Raw genomic sequence first — 13,549 nt, 5'->3', positions numbered from 1 at the left:
AAATATAAAAACCTTAAAATATCAGAGCTGTATTGGAAAATACAGAAGTCAGGAAGCAAAACCAGTGAATTTACAGGTACCTTAACTCTGCACCTTCACACTTCATGGCTTGCTGTTGGATGTGGCAAAACACTGTGCTCCTTCTATAACTCAGTTCTGCAGCAGAGTGGGAATGAGCACAGCTTATCAGATGGAGCCTTTCCCTCACTGTAGTCAGCTCAGCTAAGAATTAATTGTATTTGTGACTCTTTTTGCTAAAAATGGCCTGGTGCTGGAGCCTGTCCCACTGTGCCTCCCCACCCGAGGGCAAAGCCATGTCTTTTTCCTACTCCAGCAATTATTTTGTTCCTTGCTTTATATCTCTGTAATGGTATCCAGTAATTTACAAGCTGAGTGCAACCCTTTGCAGCCTGGGATCAGATTAGAAGACGCTGACAAGTGGTGTTACAAGATGCGTCAAGTGCTTGCCCATGTGTCTCTGATTTTCATGCACATTTTTTAGTCTTTGCCCTCAAGATTGAAGTCTTTGGAGCAGGAGGGTCCTTGAGGGTCATGGCTGCTTCTGCAGTGCCTTGTGCTGTGGGGAAATGAAAAGCCTGATACTCAGCTCCTCCTTCTCACTTGGAGTTCAAGAGAGAATATATGGGTGCCTGCCTCCCAAGGGCCTCTGATAGACCTCAGAGCTTTTGGATAAGACTGATCTCACTGGGTCACAGTCAGAGGTGTAAAACATGACACCAAAGGTACCCCGTTATCAGATTTCTTTAAAAAAGTGTAATTTAGCTATAAAGCAAAACAGAAATTAATGTCTCCATCTCAGTCCTCAGCAGAGATGTGCCAGAGAGATGCAGGAGCCTCCAGGCACAATCCACTTGTAAAACAAGTGCAAAGGATGCAATCAATTATTTAGCTGAGTAGAGAGGCAGACAGGCACGGCGTGGCAGTTCTGGCTCTGTCTTCTTAGCCACCTTGAGGAGACCTTGGGCCTGTGGCATCAGGAATGCTCCTTCTGATTCTTGGCATCCCCTGCCAGGGGACAGCGGGCACTGCTCCACCCCACAGCTGAGCCTCGCTCTTGGGCTCTCACATCCTGCCACAGTGAGAAAGGAGTTTATCCCAAAGGTCTTGGAAATGGAAGCTCATATACACACAGATATCTCAGTTGGGAACCTTTAGGCTCAACTCAGTAAACCCTCTCCAAGCTTTTTCTTGTGCTTTAAGCAAAGCTCCTTAACTTGTCCAGGAAATAACAGAGAGGAGACTTAGGAGATCACATAATCGTGGAAAAGTTTGGGTTGGAAGAGACCTTGAGAATTGTCTACTTCCAACCCCCCCGCTACCTTTCACTAAACCAGGTATTAATCCATCATGGAGGATTGTTTGGGGTTAAATGGCATGTGCTGACAGTATCAGATGTGCTCTAGCCTTGTAATCAGAATGAATCTGTGAGGAAAAACTCAACTGATAAACTACAGAGGCACTTCATATTGCAGCTTTAGATCATGAAAGGGTCTTGAGTCATTAAAACTAAACTGAGGATCCTTAAAGAATAATTTGTTCCACATAAGTTAAAACACTCTGGCACTTTCTGCCATTCCGGTTTCCAGAAAGGAGCTTTCTCCTTTGAGGAAAACCTTCCCCAAACACCCAGGTAAGAAAAGGCCTTAAATGGTTCCTGTGCTCATGCTAGGGAGATGTGCAGGGAAGGCAGAGTCAGGCTCTGGTACTCCTCTGCCTTGGGAAGCTCCTTGGAAGCTCAACTGTGGTTTGGTTCCTCTGCTGGCACCTGCTGTATTTTCTGCTTGCTGGTGCCTTCACACTCCTTGGTGCTGCCACATTTCCTTGTTTACTGTCAGGTCACCGTGTCTCATGAAGGTCCCCAGCAGTTGTTCAGTGCTCAGAGGTTTGTGTTACCAAGAGTTTTGTGAGTTCAATGCGACCCTTCGGCTTTGCCCGAAGCAGCTGCTGTGCCCTGCGCCCTGTCCTGCCCCACAAGCTGCCTGCTGCAAGCAGTCCCTGGCACAGCACCTGCCTTTCCCAAAAACATGCTCAGGCGCTGTCTGGGAAAGTGCTTCTTGGCACAGGCCAGGAGCTGTGGGTGGCTCACAAACAGGGTTGGATGATCACAGGCTGGTGCTTAAGTTCACACTTTGGCTCTGTTTCATTTACTACTATAAACAAAGCCATTGCTGCTCTCTGTTATCCATCCTTGAGTGATCCTGAAGGCAGGAATAGATCTCCTGGGAGTGACTGCTCTGCAAGTCACCTTGCAAAACAGAGCAGCACTTAAAGTAAAGGGTCCCTACAGTGTTTTGTCTTGGCCAAACATGAACATTATTTCTTTGGAAGGATTCAGTTTAAAGTCTTCATTGTTATTATCTGTGAGATGTCATTAAGGAAGCTACATAAACTGACACAGGGCAGGTTTATATGGGATATTGGGAAGGAATTGTTCCTTGGGAGAGTGGAGAGGCTCTGGCACAGGGTGCCCAGAGAAGCTGTGGCTGCCCCTGGATCCCTGGCAGTGCCCAAGGCCAGGTTGGACACTGGGGCTTGGAGCAGCCTGGGACAGTGGGAGGTGTCCCTGCCCATGGAGGGGGTGGAATGGGATGGGCTTTAAGGTCCCTCCCAACACAAACCATTCCTTGACTCTGTGGTCTCCAGGTAAATGTTCCAGGTGGGGTGGTGGGATGGTTGATGTGTGGGTTTGGTTCAGGTCTCTTCAGTTCATTTTCCCATCTCCAAGAAAAACCAGGCAGCAGGAGCAGCACCTCAGGGAAACATAACAAACAGTATAGGGATGCAGGTGATCTTTCCTTGTGCATCTTTGGAGCATCTGCTATCTTAGATTTCCTACACCCATTTGGGAGAATGGGTGACAGTCTCACTGTCCCTTGGTGAACCTGCCACCAAGTGTTGGAACCAGTTAGTAGTTCCACATTGCACCGTGGCTGTGAGTCCACTCTTGGTTTTGTTTGTCGTCCAAGAAATACTTGTGTTTCTGAAGCATGGCATGACCATTCCAGTGCTTGCTTGTGTCTGTGCCACCCATCTCTGGGACTTGGTTTGTCTACAACATGATCCTTTTTGAGAGGAATTTGTGTAGTTTTAGGGTGGTTAAGATGTGAAGTCATAATATTTTATGTCTTATTCCTTTCCCAATAACTGTTAGCACATCCTTAACCTTTGTGCTTCTCTTGAGCACTGAGCTGAGGCTTTTGAGAGCTCCCCAGTGACTTCAAAGCCTTCAGGATTTGGCTGCTAATCTGCACCAAACTGCTCTGTGTCACAGCTGGGGTTACACTTTGATCATCTGTAAATACTCTTCACTTATTAATACTAAGTTTCATACTTTCTGGGTCATTCTTTATCACCAGCAGTTTTGTCACCTCACAGTCCCTTCCCTTTCCAGGCCAGTTGGGAATAACCTGACCAGTGTGTTCATGTGAGAAATGCACTGATTCCTACTTCAAGGCCTCCTGCTAGGTGTCAATAAGCACAGCCAGGGTAGGGTTCACATTTTGAGGTTGTTGATAAATACCAGCTCAGGCCTCCACCCAGAAACTCCCTGGTCTGATGCCAAGGGAGCTCATCTTCCCAACTTAGAGGTCATAAGTGAAATGGTTTAACAATGGGTCTGTAATTTAAGGGAGGAAAAAAAGAGAAGAGAACAGAACAGCCTTAAAACCAAGTGGAAGGTGTCCCTGCCCATGGCAGGAGGGTTGAACAAGATGATGTTCCACGTCCCTTCCAACCCAAACCATCATTTGGTGATTCTATGACATAACTATTACTTTCTCAAAATATAACCATGTGATTTTAAGTTCTTCTCTCTGGTTTAATATATAAATACTGTCCTATCTATACACAATAATATCCATTTTATATATTATATATTTATAGGTTACAGGATATATTTATATATAAATAGAAGTCTGAAATCGGACTTGGGGATCTTGAAGGTCTTTTCCAACCTAAATGATTCTATATTAATGCAAATAAAACTATGACACTGGTTTAGCTTCTCTATCAGTGCTGCAGTGGTGAGAAATGGTTATTTGAGATTCCCTATCCTTTTTCACTGCTTGATGAGAGGGTCAGTGCTGTAGATAGAGCAGTTGCTGCATGCAGCAGACGAAGCAGCTCCAGCCAGGAGTAGCTCAGGTGTGGCTGTGCACAGGGAGTGTCTCCCGGGCCAGCCCAGCGCTCTCGGGGGCTCAGGCAGCCTCTGTGTTCCTGCAGACACGTGCGCAACGGGGCAGTGATCGCGCGCTGCAGCCAGCCTGAGATCAGCTGGTGGGGCTGGCGGAACGCTGACGATGAGTACCTGGTGACATCCATTGCCAAAGCCTGTGCCTTGAACCCTGGCGTGAGGACTCCGGGCGCCGCGCTGCACACTGGGAGCAGTGATGGCGGTGAGCCCTGCGACGCTGACTTCGGTGAGATGGCTCCCACCAGCCCTCCTGAACGGGGGACACCACAGAGGGGCTGCCAGGGCTGTCCCAGGGCAGGGCTTTACCCTAGTTTCCAGGGGGACAACCTGGGCCACATCACGCCGTGACTGCGGTGTGTGAGTGGCTCTCTGGGCTTACTCACGGTGGCAGTGGGGGGGAGGGAGGGAGGTGCCAGGAGCTCAGGCCCTGTGTGTCCCTGCAGATTCATCCTTGACAGCGTGTTCGGGCGTGGAGAATGCGGGAACCCCTCAAAAGCTGCTGATCCTCGATGCCAGGTCCTACACGGCAGCCGTAGCCAACAGGGCCAAGGGAGGTGGCTGCGAATGTGAAGGTACCAAGGGCCAAGAAGTCCCAGAGCATAATCCTCTTGGGCCTGGCAGTGGCTCCTAAGGCACAGCTGGGGATCGGGGCAGCATTTTGGTGCTTGGTTAGAGAACATGTTCCTACACAGGGATCTGGATGGGCTGGATCAACGGGCCAAGGCCAACTGGATAAGGTTCAGTAAGGCCAAGTTCTGAGTCCTGCATTTGGGTCACAGCAGTCCTACTGGAATGCTCCAGGCTGGGGCAGAGTAGCTGGAAAGCTGCCTAGTGGAAAAGGACCTGGGAGTGCTGGTTGGCAGCAGCTGAACAGGGGCCTAGGTGTGCCCAGCTGAGCAACAGGTCAATGACACCTGAGCTGTACCAGCACTAGTGTGGTCACAGGGCAGTGACCGTCCCCCTTATCTGGCCACTGCTGAGGCATCTCCAATCCTTGGTTCAATTTTGTGCCCATTAGGACAAGAAAGACCATGAGGAGGGAATGGAGCTAGGGGAGGGTCTGGAGCACCAGGAGTGTCTGGGGGAGCTCAGCCTGGAGAAGAGGAGGCTCAGGGGGAACCTTCTGGTTCTGCACAACTCCCTGACAGGAGAGGGCAGCCAGGTGAGGGTTGGGCTTTTCTCCCAGGGAACAAGGCACAGGATGAGTGGAAGTGGCCTCAAGCTGTGCCAGGGGAGGTTTAGGTTGGATATGGGGGAAAATTTCTACATTAAAGGGTTGTCAGGCCCTGGCACAGCTGCCCAGGGCAGTGTTGGGAGTCCCCATCTCTGGAAGGATTTAACAACCCTGTGAGACATGGGGTTAGTGGTGGCCTTGGCAGTGGTGGGAAATGGTTGGACTCAATGGCCTTGGAGGTTTTTCCCAACCTTAGTGACTCCATGAACACCAGGACTGGTGTGTGAGGGGCAGCTGTACTGGAGTGTGGAGACAGTAGCAGCAGAGTTGGATTCAATGACCCTTGTCAGAACCCAGTTCAGAGTGTTCTGTACCTGCTGTAGCTCTCTCTAAATGTTCCTGTCTCTCATATTAGAATATTACCCCAACTGTGAAGTTGTGTTCATGGGCATGGCCAACATCCACTCCATCCGGAACAGCTTCCAATATCTGCGTGCTGTCTGCAGTCAAGTGCCAGACCCCAGCAAGTGAGTGACCTTTCTATAGCTGAGTTTGATGCCATATCTGTCAGTGACCTGGAGAGGGGTTCACTCTTTTTTCCTTTTTTTATCCCAAGTTTCTACCTGAGAAAAGAGAGGGGTGGGAAAGTGCTTAGCTTGAAGGCTGCTAATTTTAATTCATTAATCAAGAAGGGATTGTGGCACTGTCTCAATGTCACTTGGTTGTGTGTGTCCTCTGAGGGTTTCCAAAATGTGGCTGTATTTGAGAAAAATTAAATTTTGGGTTGGATTCTTTGCCCTTTTTTCCAGGCTGCCTGGCTCTTCTGGGATATGTTTTAAAAAAGACTGATTTTTCACTGAGGACTCCAAGAAAACTGAAGTTAAAATGTATTTTTTTGTCCTTCAGGGGAGAGCTAAGCAACCATTTTCTTGCCTTTTTCCCCCTTGCAGCTGGCTTTCAGCCCTGGAGAGCACCAAGTGGCTGCAGCACCTGTCTGTCATGCTGAAAGCAGCAGTGCTGGTCTCCAGTGCAGTGGACAGAGAAGGGCGTCCGGTGCTGGTTCACTGCTCTGATGGCTGGGACAGGACTCCACAGATTGTGGCACTGGCAAAGATTCTCCTGGACCCTTACTACCGGACCATGGAGGTAGGATTGTGCTCTGCTGCAGTTTGTGTCTGTTCAAAGGCAGCTTTTGTCTTGGAAGCACTGTGGAAAAAGGCAGGATTGTATTTGAGAATAAGCTTAGTGGTGTTTCTGAGCTGCTGTGGTGGGTGTTGAGTTTTCCCTGTTCTCTTCCTGCCTGTTTTGGGTGAGCTGTTCCTCACTCCTCTGCCCAGCCTGGGGAAGTGCTGTGGGAAATACCATCTTGTGCTCAAAGTTCAGCTGCTTCCCTACTCTAAATTCTCTGAGCTGGTTACTGCATAGGCATAACAACTGTTAGTTTGTGTCTGGAAACCTCCAACCCTGGTGAGCTTTGCTTCCAAACCAGGCACCACAGCACCTCCTTCCCAGCCTTTCCTGGCACACGGGCCTTGCTTTGTCCTGCCCTGTGTCCTCAGCAAAGTCTCTGCAATTGTTTTTTCTTTTATTCACAGGGCTTCCAGGTGCTCGTTGAATCGGACTGGCTGGATTTCGGTCACAAGTTCGGGGATCGCTGTGGACACCAGGAAAAGGTGGAAGATCAGAACGAGCAGTGCCCAGTTTTTCTCCAGTGGCTGGATTCTGTTCATCAGCTTCTAAAGCAGTTTCCCTGCCTTTTCGAATTTAATGAAGCTTTTCTGGTAAGAAATACATGATGGAAGATCGTGATGTTGTACAGTACTGGAGTTGAAAGAGAAGAGGTCTGCAGAACCTGGAGGATTGTAATGTGATCATAGAATCTCAGAATGGTTTAGGTTGGAAGTGAACTTAAAGCCCATCTCATTCCATCCATTCCCTGCTGTAGGCAGGGACACCTTTCAATACCCCAGCGTGCTCTGTCCAACCTGGCTTTAGTCACTTTCAGGGATGGGACAGCCAGAGCTTCTCTGGGCATCCTGGTCCAGGGCCTCACCACTCTCACAGGGAACAATTTGTCCCTAACATCTAATCTAAATCTGGTTTCTTTTAGTTTAAAAATGTTCTCTCATGAAGAGATGGTGGAGAGTTTATATACTCTGGTTTTTATGGATCCTTTCTCCAGTTGTTTTCCAGCCTAGGGAATTCAGATGCCAGCAGTAGCACTGGTTTGATTTGCATGGGACTGAAACATTTGAAAAAAAAAATAGGGAAAAAAGTTAACCTCTGTCCTACCAAAAAAATGCAGGAGAGGATTCTAGAGTCACTTGGTTCTAGAGAGATGGATTTGGTATCAGTTGATTGTTGCTTTCCCTTCCATTTAAGTGATCCCTGTCCTGCTCAGTTTAGAAGCAAGGACAGCAGTGAGGTCACCCAGGGTAGGCAGTGCATGAGCCCATCCCAGAGGAGAGGAAGATGTGTCCCCTGTAAGCAAGAGCCCCCTTTTCCCCATGGCTCTGAGTGTGGCTCTCCCTCTGTGCCACAGGTGAAGCTGGTGCAGCACACATATTCCTGCCTCTATGGGACCTTCCTGGGGAACAGCCCCTGCGAGCGCGAGATGCACAACATCTACAAGCGCACGTGCTCTGTGTGGTCCCTGCTGCGGGCCGGCAACAAGAACTTCCACAACCTGCTCTATATGCCTGGATCTGAGCAGGTCAGTAGAGCTCCTGGCCTAGCTTTCCAGGCTTTTCCCCTGGCAGGCACAGGGGAGGGAGCTGGAGGGCTTTCCATGGCATTGGGCTCTGACACGGGTGGTGTTGCAGGTGCTGCATCCTGTGTGCCATGTGCGCGCCCTGCACCTCTGGACAGCCGTGTACCTCCCAGCCTCTTCACCACATCCTCTGGGACAGGAGGACATGGACATATACATGCCCCCTGGATCTCAGAGCCAGGACTTCAGTGGCAGGTGTTTGGACAGGTAAGAGCTTCAGGCTCAGGGTGTTGTGTACCCACAGATCTTCCTGATTTCTTGTAGTTTCTTGTAGTTTCCCTGTTGTTGTTCTCATCTTCCTTATGAGAACAAGAGCTCAGTGCCCCAGCCACTCAAAAGTTGAGGTCCCTGCTGCATCTCAAAGGCAGGAGGCCACACTGTGGTGTTGTGCATTTCAGCTCCTGCAGCTGCACTGCTCCTCTCCACCCACCCCTGGAGCTGTAATGGGGAATATTTCCCTGCCCTCATCTGTCTTGATAGAAACCAAGGAAGTTTCAGGGGGTTTATTGTGAGATTTGCTTTGCCTTTGGGTTCTAGATTACCAAAGACAAGATCTGTGGATGACCTGCTCTCTGCCTGTGACTCCAGCAGCCCTCTGACCCGCACATCCAGTGACCCCAACCTGAACAACCACTGTCAAGAGGTGCGGGTGGGCTTGGATGCCCGGCATGCGAGTCCTGAGGGGGCTGAAGGTGCTGCAGTGGCCACAGGAGAGGCACGGCCCAGGGAGGAGAAGGAGGAGAACCCTCCTCTGCAAGACAGCAGCTGTGCTCAGCACGAAGGGCCAAGCAGGCAGCTGGCCAACCAGGCTGCTGTGCCTGCCAGCAGTGTCCCTGTGGAGGTGGAAAAGGGAAATGGAACACTCACAGAGGAACTGGATGGCATAGGTCCGGATCCAAATTCTTCCGGACAGGAAAACGGCAACGAGGTTTCCACCACTTCTGGAAAGCATTTGGAAATCTGTCCCCAGGAACCTTTAAAGGCTGCTGGCACAGTGTCCAACAGAGGAGGCTGTCCCAAAAGAATCACCACCCACCAAGACATTCCCAGCCAGGAGTCACTGGCACCAGGCACCCCTTCTCAGGACATCCCAGGCCCTGCCCTGGATATCCCGTGCCCAGATGCAGACAAGGGCAGAGGTGATGCTGGCCAGAGTATGCCCTTTGAGGAGCCTGGCCGGCCAGGGAGGCTCGGGCTGGAGCAATGGCGCAAGCCCATTTCTCAGAGCCAAAGCAGTGAGTTCTCCTTCCTGGGGTCCAACTGGGACAGTTTTCAAGGCATGGTGACATCACTCCCCAGTGGGGAGCCCACACCCAGACACCTTCTCTCCTATGGCTGCTGCAGCAAGAGGCTGAACAGCAAACCCCTGCGGGCCCCGGGCCTGTGCCTCAGTGGCCCATGGTCTGGCAGGGAAGGTGGGAAGCCCTCGGCCTGCACTGGCCACGTGAACACATATTTTGGGAAGCCCAGCCGTTTGTGGCTGCCCTGCCACCTGAAACAAGCCTCTGGTCCCAAGCACCTGCCGCCAAAATGTCCTTCTCCTGTGCCTCCTCTCTACCTGGACGATGATGGGCTGCCCTTCCCCACGGACGTGATCCAGCACCGGCTGCGGCAGATCGAGGCCAGCTACAAGCAGGAGGTGGAGCAGCTGCGCCGGCAGGTGCGGGAGCTGCAGCTGCGCCTGGACATTCGCCACTTTTGTGCCCCTCCAGCCGAGCCCCCCATGGACTACGAGGATGACTTTGTGAGTACAGGCTGCTCACACCCCATGCCGGGTCCCTGTAACTCCTGCACACCTCCCTCTCCAGCCCACAGCTCTCTGTCCCTTTGGGAGGGGGTGGGAAAGATTGTTCCTCTGCCAGTTGTGTCCTCTTCATGGCCATGCCCTCATCCACCCAGAGATATCTCTGCTGCTCGAGGACCAAACTCCTACAAACTCGTGGATGCTTTGCCCCATGTCTGGGGGCTTGGGAGCCCACCTAAGTGCCCCTCACCAGCACAGAGTGTGTGGAGCAGAGCACGCCCTGAGTGTGTGCCCAGCAGCAGAGGGGATTGGTGACCTGGTCTCGTTTTGCAGACGTGTCTGAAGGAATCAGATGGCAGCGACACAGAGGATTTCTGTTCTGACCACAGTGAGGACTGTTTGTCGGAAGCAAGCTGGGAGCCTGTGGATAAGAAGGAGACTGAGGTGTGTGTCCCATCATGGAGCTGTGATGCAGTGGGAGGGAATGATGTTTTTTGCAGCTGATCTGGGTGGGCACAGCAGCAGAGAGTGGTCTGGAAGTGAGGCAATGAACAGCCTCCCATGTCGCTGACACATCCTTTGCTGCTGCTGACTTGGGTAGGGTAGGCTCACTGTGAGGTGTGGCCCAAAGCCACCTCCAGCCTGTTCAGAGCTGTCACTGTGGGATTACAGATAGGAGTTGACTGTGTCTGCCCTAGGTCACGCGGTGGGTCCCAGACCACATGGCCTCACACTGCTTCAACTGCGACTGTGAGTTCTGGCTGGCCAAACGGAGACACCACTGCAGGTAAAAATGTCAGTGCTCTGGACCCCTCCTCTCCTTAGCCTGGTATCACAAAATGCCCCTTTGCCAGGTCTGTTCCCTCCAGATCCTAGGAGAAGGTTTCAGGTCTTTCCACTACATGCCAGGCCTTCTCAGTTTCCTGCAAAGATCCATTCTACATAGTTCTTGTTTCTATCTTTCCAAGGCCTTTGATCCCTCCCTGTATGGGACAGCAGTGAGCCTTGTCAGCACTAGCAGTTTACTTGCACTGCTGACCACAGTATAAGAAACACGTTTACAGTCCTCCGTCAGGCTGGTACTTTGCCCTGACCTGGGCCCTTTGTGCTTGCTCAAGTTCTGTGGTGGTCCCAGCTCTCTTCTCACTGTTTTTCTTGCTCCTTGACAGGAACTGTGGGAATGTGTTCTGTGCTACCTGCTGCCATCTGAAGCTGCCCATCCCTGATCAGCAGTTGTATGACCCTGTCCTCGTTTGTAACTCCTGTTATGACCATATCCAAGTGTCTCGTGCCAGAGAGCTAATGAGCCAACATATGAAGAAACCCATTGCCACAGCTTCCAGCTGAATGCCGGACAAGGGACCTGTCTAAGCCCAGCCTTTTCTCTCGTGGGTTTGAAGGGTGCCTCTGCCTCCAGGGTAACTGTGAAGGCCTTTTGGTGCAACACTTGAACACCAAGCTGGAATGCACTGTCTGCAGCAGCCTCACTGCCGGGCTGGAGCAGAGGAGCTCAGATGAGAGAGTTTGCTGTGTCCCCACTCCTGAGCTGGTGGGCCCGTGTGTTGAAGCCCTGATGGCCTATGGCTGGGAGAGGATCACAACCTCTTCCTTTTGTGGGCTGGAAAGCAACGTTTTCACAGCTCTTGCCTGTGCTAAGTCTCCCCAAAGCAATAGAAAGGCATGTTTAGAACCACCTCCCCCTCCAAAGGCAGGCTGCTGTGTGAGAAGGAAGAGGGCAAGCTCCCGCTGGTGTTGGAAGGGCCTCAGCCTGGAGCAGATCTGTAGATTCTCTTTCCATGAGTGTGATTTGCGATCAGCTTGGTGAACAAGACTTATTATCCATCACTAATTGATTTTCTCTTGGCCTCTGAGGAGAAATGTATTCCAGCTGAAAAGGGCTGAGCAGATCGTACCCGTTTTCAGGCTCCGCTGGGATCGGTGGCACACTAGACTTTGTCCCTGCCCCCAGCACCATGGGAAGATGGGAGATTGGCTTTTCACTTCTGCTCTGCCCATCTGCTTTGTCTGCGGTTGTGTCATAGCCTGGTGCTAACACAGGAATGGCACCCTGATCCTCTCCTGGCATGGAAACAGAACTCGTGTTCCTGTGTTGCTCCTCCTCCCCTTTTCTGCCCTCAGCTCTCCACTTCCTACTGCTCTTTATCCTGAAAACTTGATACCTTGAGGGTATAGGCCATAATGTGTTGTTATACCTCCTGGAATGTGCTGTCTGGTGTATGTGAGGGTTTCAGTCCAAATGCTGCTATATATTTCTGTGCACTTAATATAACCCGAAGAAGGGAGAATGAAGCATCGATACCAAAATGGGGGTGGGAAAGGACACTGGCTGACATAGACACTACGGTCTGTGCTTTTCACTTTAGGATGTACAGCCAAGCTGCAGTAGTAACCATGACATGTGGCATCTGTTCAGTGGTGGAAAAAATCTCTCTGACTTGCCCCAGTGCTACCTGAAATGCCTCTTGAATTTGACTTCTTTGTCTTCTGTACAGTGGTCAAAGTTCGGAGTTGCCAACTTGTAATTGCCTCTCTGCTTCTCCTTTAAACTAGAGAGCAGGAATCCCAACTCATCCTAAGGACAAGAAACTGGGTTTAGAAAGGAAGAAAGGTTTATAAAGTGGGCTTCAATGGGCTTGTAATCCCTAGATCCCTTGGGGAGCATCCATACTGCCTCCTCTGTAAGGCATCTGTGGATACTAGTCAGGAGTTTCAAACTCAGAAGAGTTTGAAAGTGGGGCATTTCTTTGCAGAAGTGTAGGTTTTCTTTCCAGTATATTCTGCACTTCAGGAGCTGAGACTCGATATGTGGCAGGGAGGGCCTGTGAGGACATTGGTCTGCTAACAAGGCAAAGAACTTGACACTGTTGTGATCTCTCAGATCTTTCGGTAATGGTTTGTCATCTCTGTCAGAAGGAATTAAATAAGGACCCTTACCTGCACTTTGACTTGTCAGCCTCTGGTTTTGTAAACCTGATGTGTGAGTGAAGCTCATCCTCTGAAGACCCTGTACTTACTTAGATTCTGCTTCTTTTTCATACTGGGAACAACCAACATGGCTCTGGGAAGAGAAGGCACCTTGCTTCAGATTCTCCCTTGCCTTGTACCTTGCAGTCATTTCCAGGCATGGAAGTGTGACCATGGGCCTGGCAGAAGAAACTGGATTTGCTCCTGTTTTGCACGTGTTGGAATGACTGCAAGTGATGAGGAAGCCAGAAACCAGGTACCGCTGGCCTTCCCATTCAGGCCATTAGTCCAAACTGCTTTTAGCTCTTTTGAGTTTCAGTGTCACAGTGTGCTGGCCAAAAACTCTCCAATCAGTTTGATGGCATTGTGACAAACAAAATGTGCTGTACAACTCAATCCAGTCAAAATAAAATCTCTATATTAGTGCTGCTGGGTTTGGCCCCTTCTTTCCTCTGTGGGGTGTTCTGCTTGCCCAGGGGGTTTCAGGCTGCTGTTTACTCACCACCTTTTCCCTTGATTAAGGTTTGTTAGGGATTTAATATCCCTTTCTCACAATCACAATCGCAGGTAGGGCACAGAACACCTCTGCCCTCTTCCAGACAAACTTGCAGGATGACCTTCCCAGGATAACCAGGCCTTCCAGCCTCTCCTATAAGGACTCAA

At 50.6% G+C, this 13,549-nt stretch overlaps 1 protein-coding gene across 2 annotated transcripts in view; it reads left to right on the top strand.

The window, feature by feature from the left end:
* Positions 1–13,311, top strand: part of MTMR4 (myotubularin related protein 4) — a 61,829-nt gene extending 48,518 nt beyond the window's left edge. For both annotated transcript variants that reach the window (XM_066333118.1, XM_066333119.1), the window contains 11 exons: positions 4,243–4,439; positions 4,657–4,785; positions 5,803–5,914; positions 6,338–6,533; positions 6,983–7,168; positions 7,930–8,100; positions 8,210–8,364; positions 8,695–9,901; positions 10,235–10,345; positions 10,600–10,688; positions 11,071–13,311. In XM_066333118.1, coding sequence (XP_066189215.1) covers positions 4,243–4,439; positions 4,657–4,785; positions 5,803–5,914; positions 6,338–6,533; positions 6,983–7,168; positions 7,930–8,100; positions 8,210–8,364; positions 8,695–9,901; positions 10,235–10,345; positions 10,600–10,688; positions 11,071–11,248 — 2,731 coding nt within the window. In that variant the 3' untranslated portion in view covers positions 11,249–13,311. The remainder of the gene's footprint in view (positions 1–4,242; positions 4,440–4,656; positions 4,786–5,802; positions 5,915–6,337; positions 6,534–6,982; positions 7,169–7,929; positions 8,101–8,209; positions 8,365–8,694; positions 9,902–10,234; positions 10,346–10,599; positions 10,689–11,070) is intronic.
* Positions 13,312–13,549: the final 238 nt, after the last annotated feature.

Source organism: Sylvia atricapilla, chromosome 20 (assembly GCF_009819655.1).
Source record: "Sylvia atricapilla isolate bSylAtr1 chromosome 20, bSylAtr1.pri, whole genome shotgun sequence".
NCBI classification, from domain to species: domain Eukaryota; kingdom Metazoa; phylum Chordata; class Aves; order Passeriformes; family Sylviidae; genus Sylvia; species Sylvia atricapilla.
This window is presented reverse-complemented; position numbering and strand designations above follow the sequence as displayed.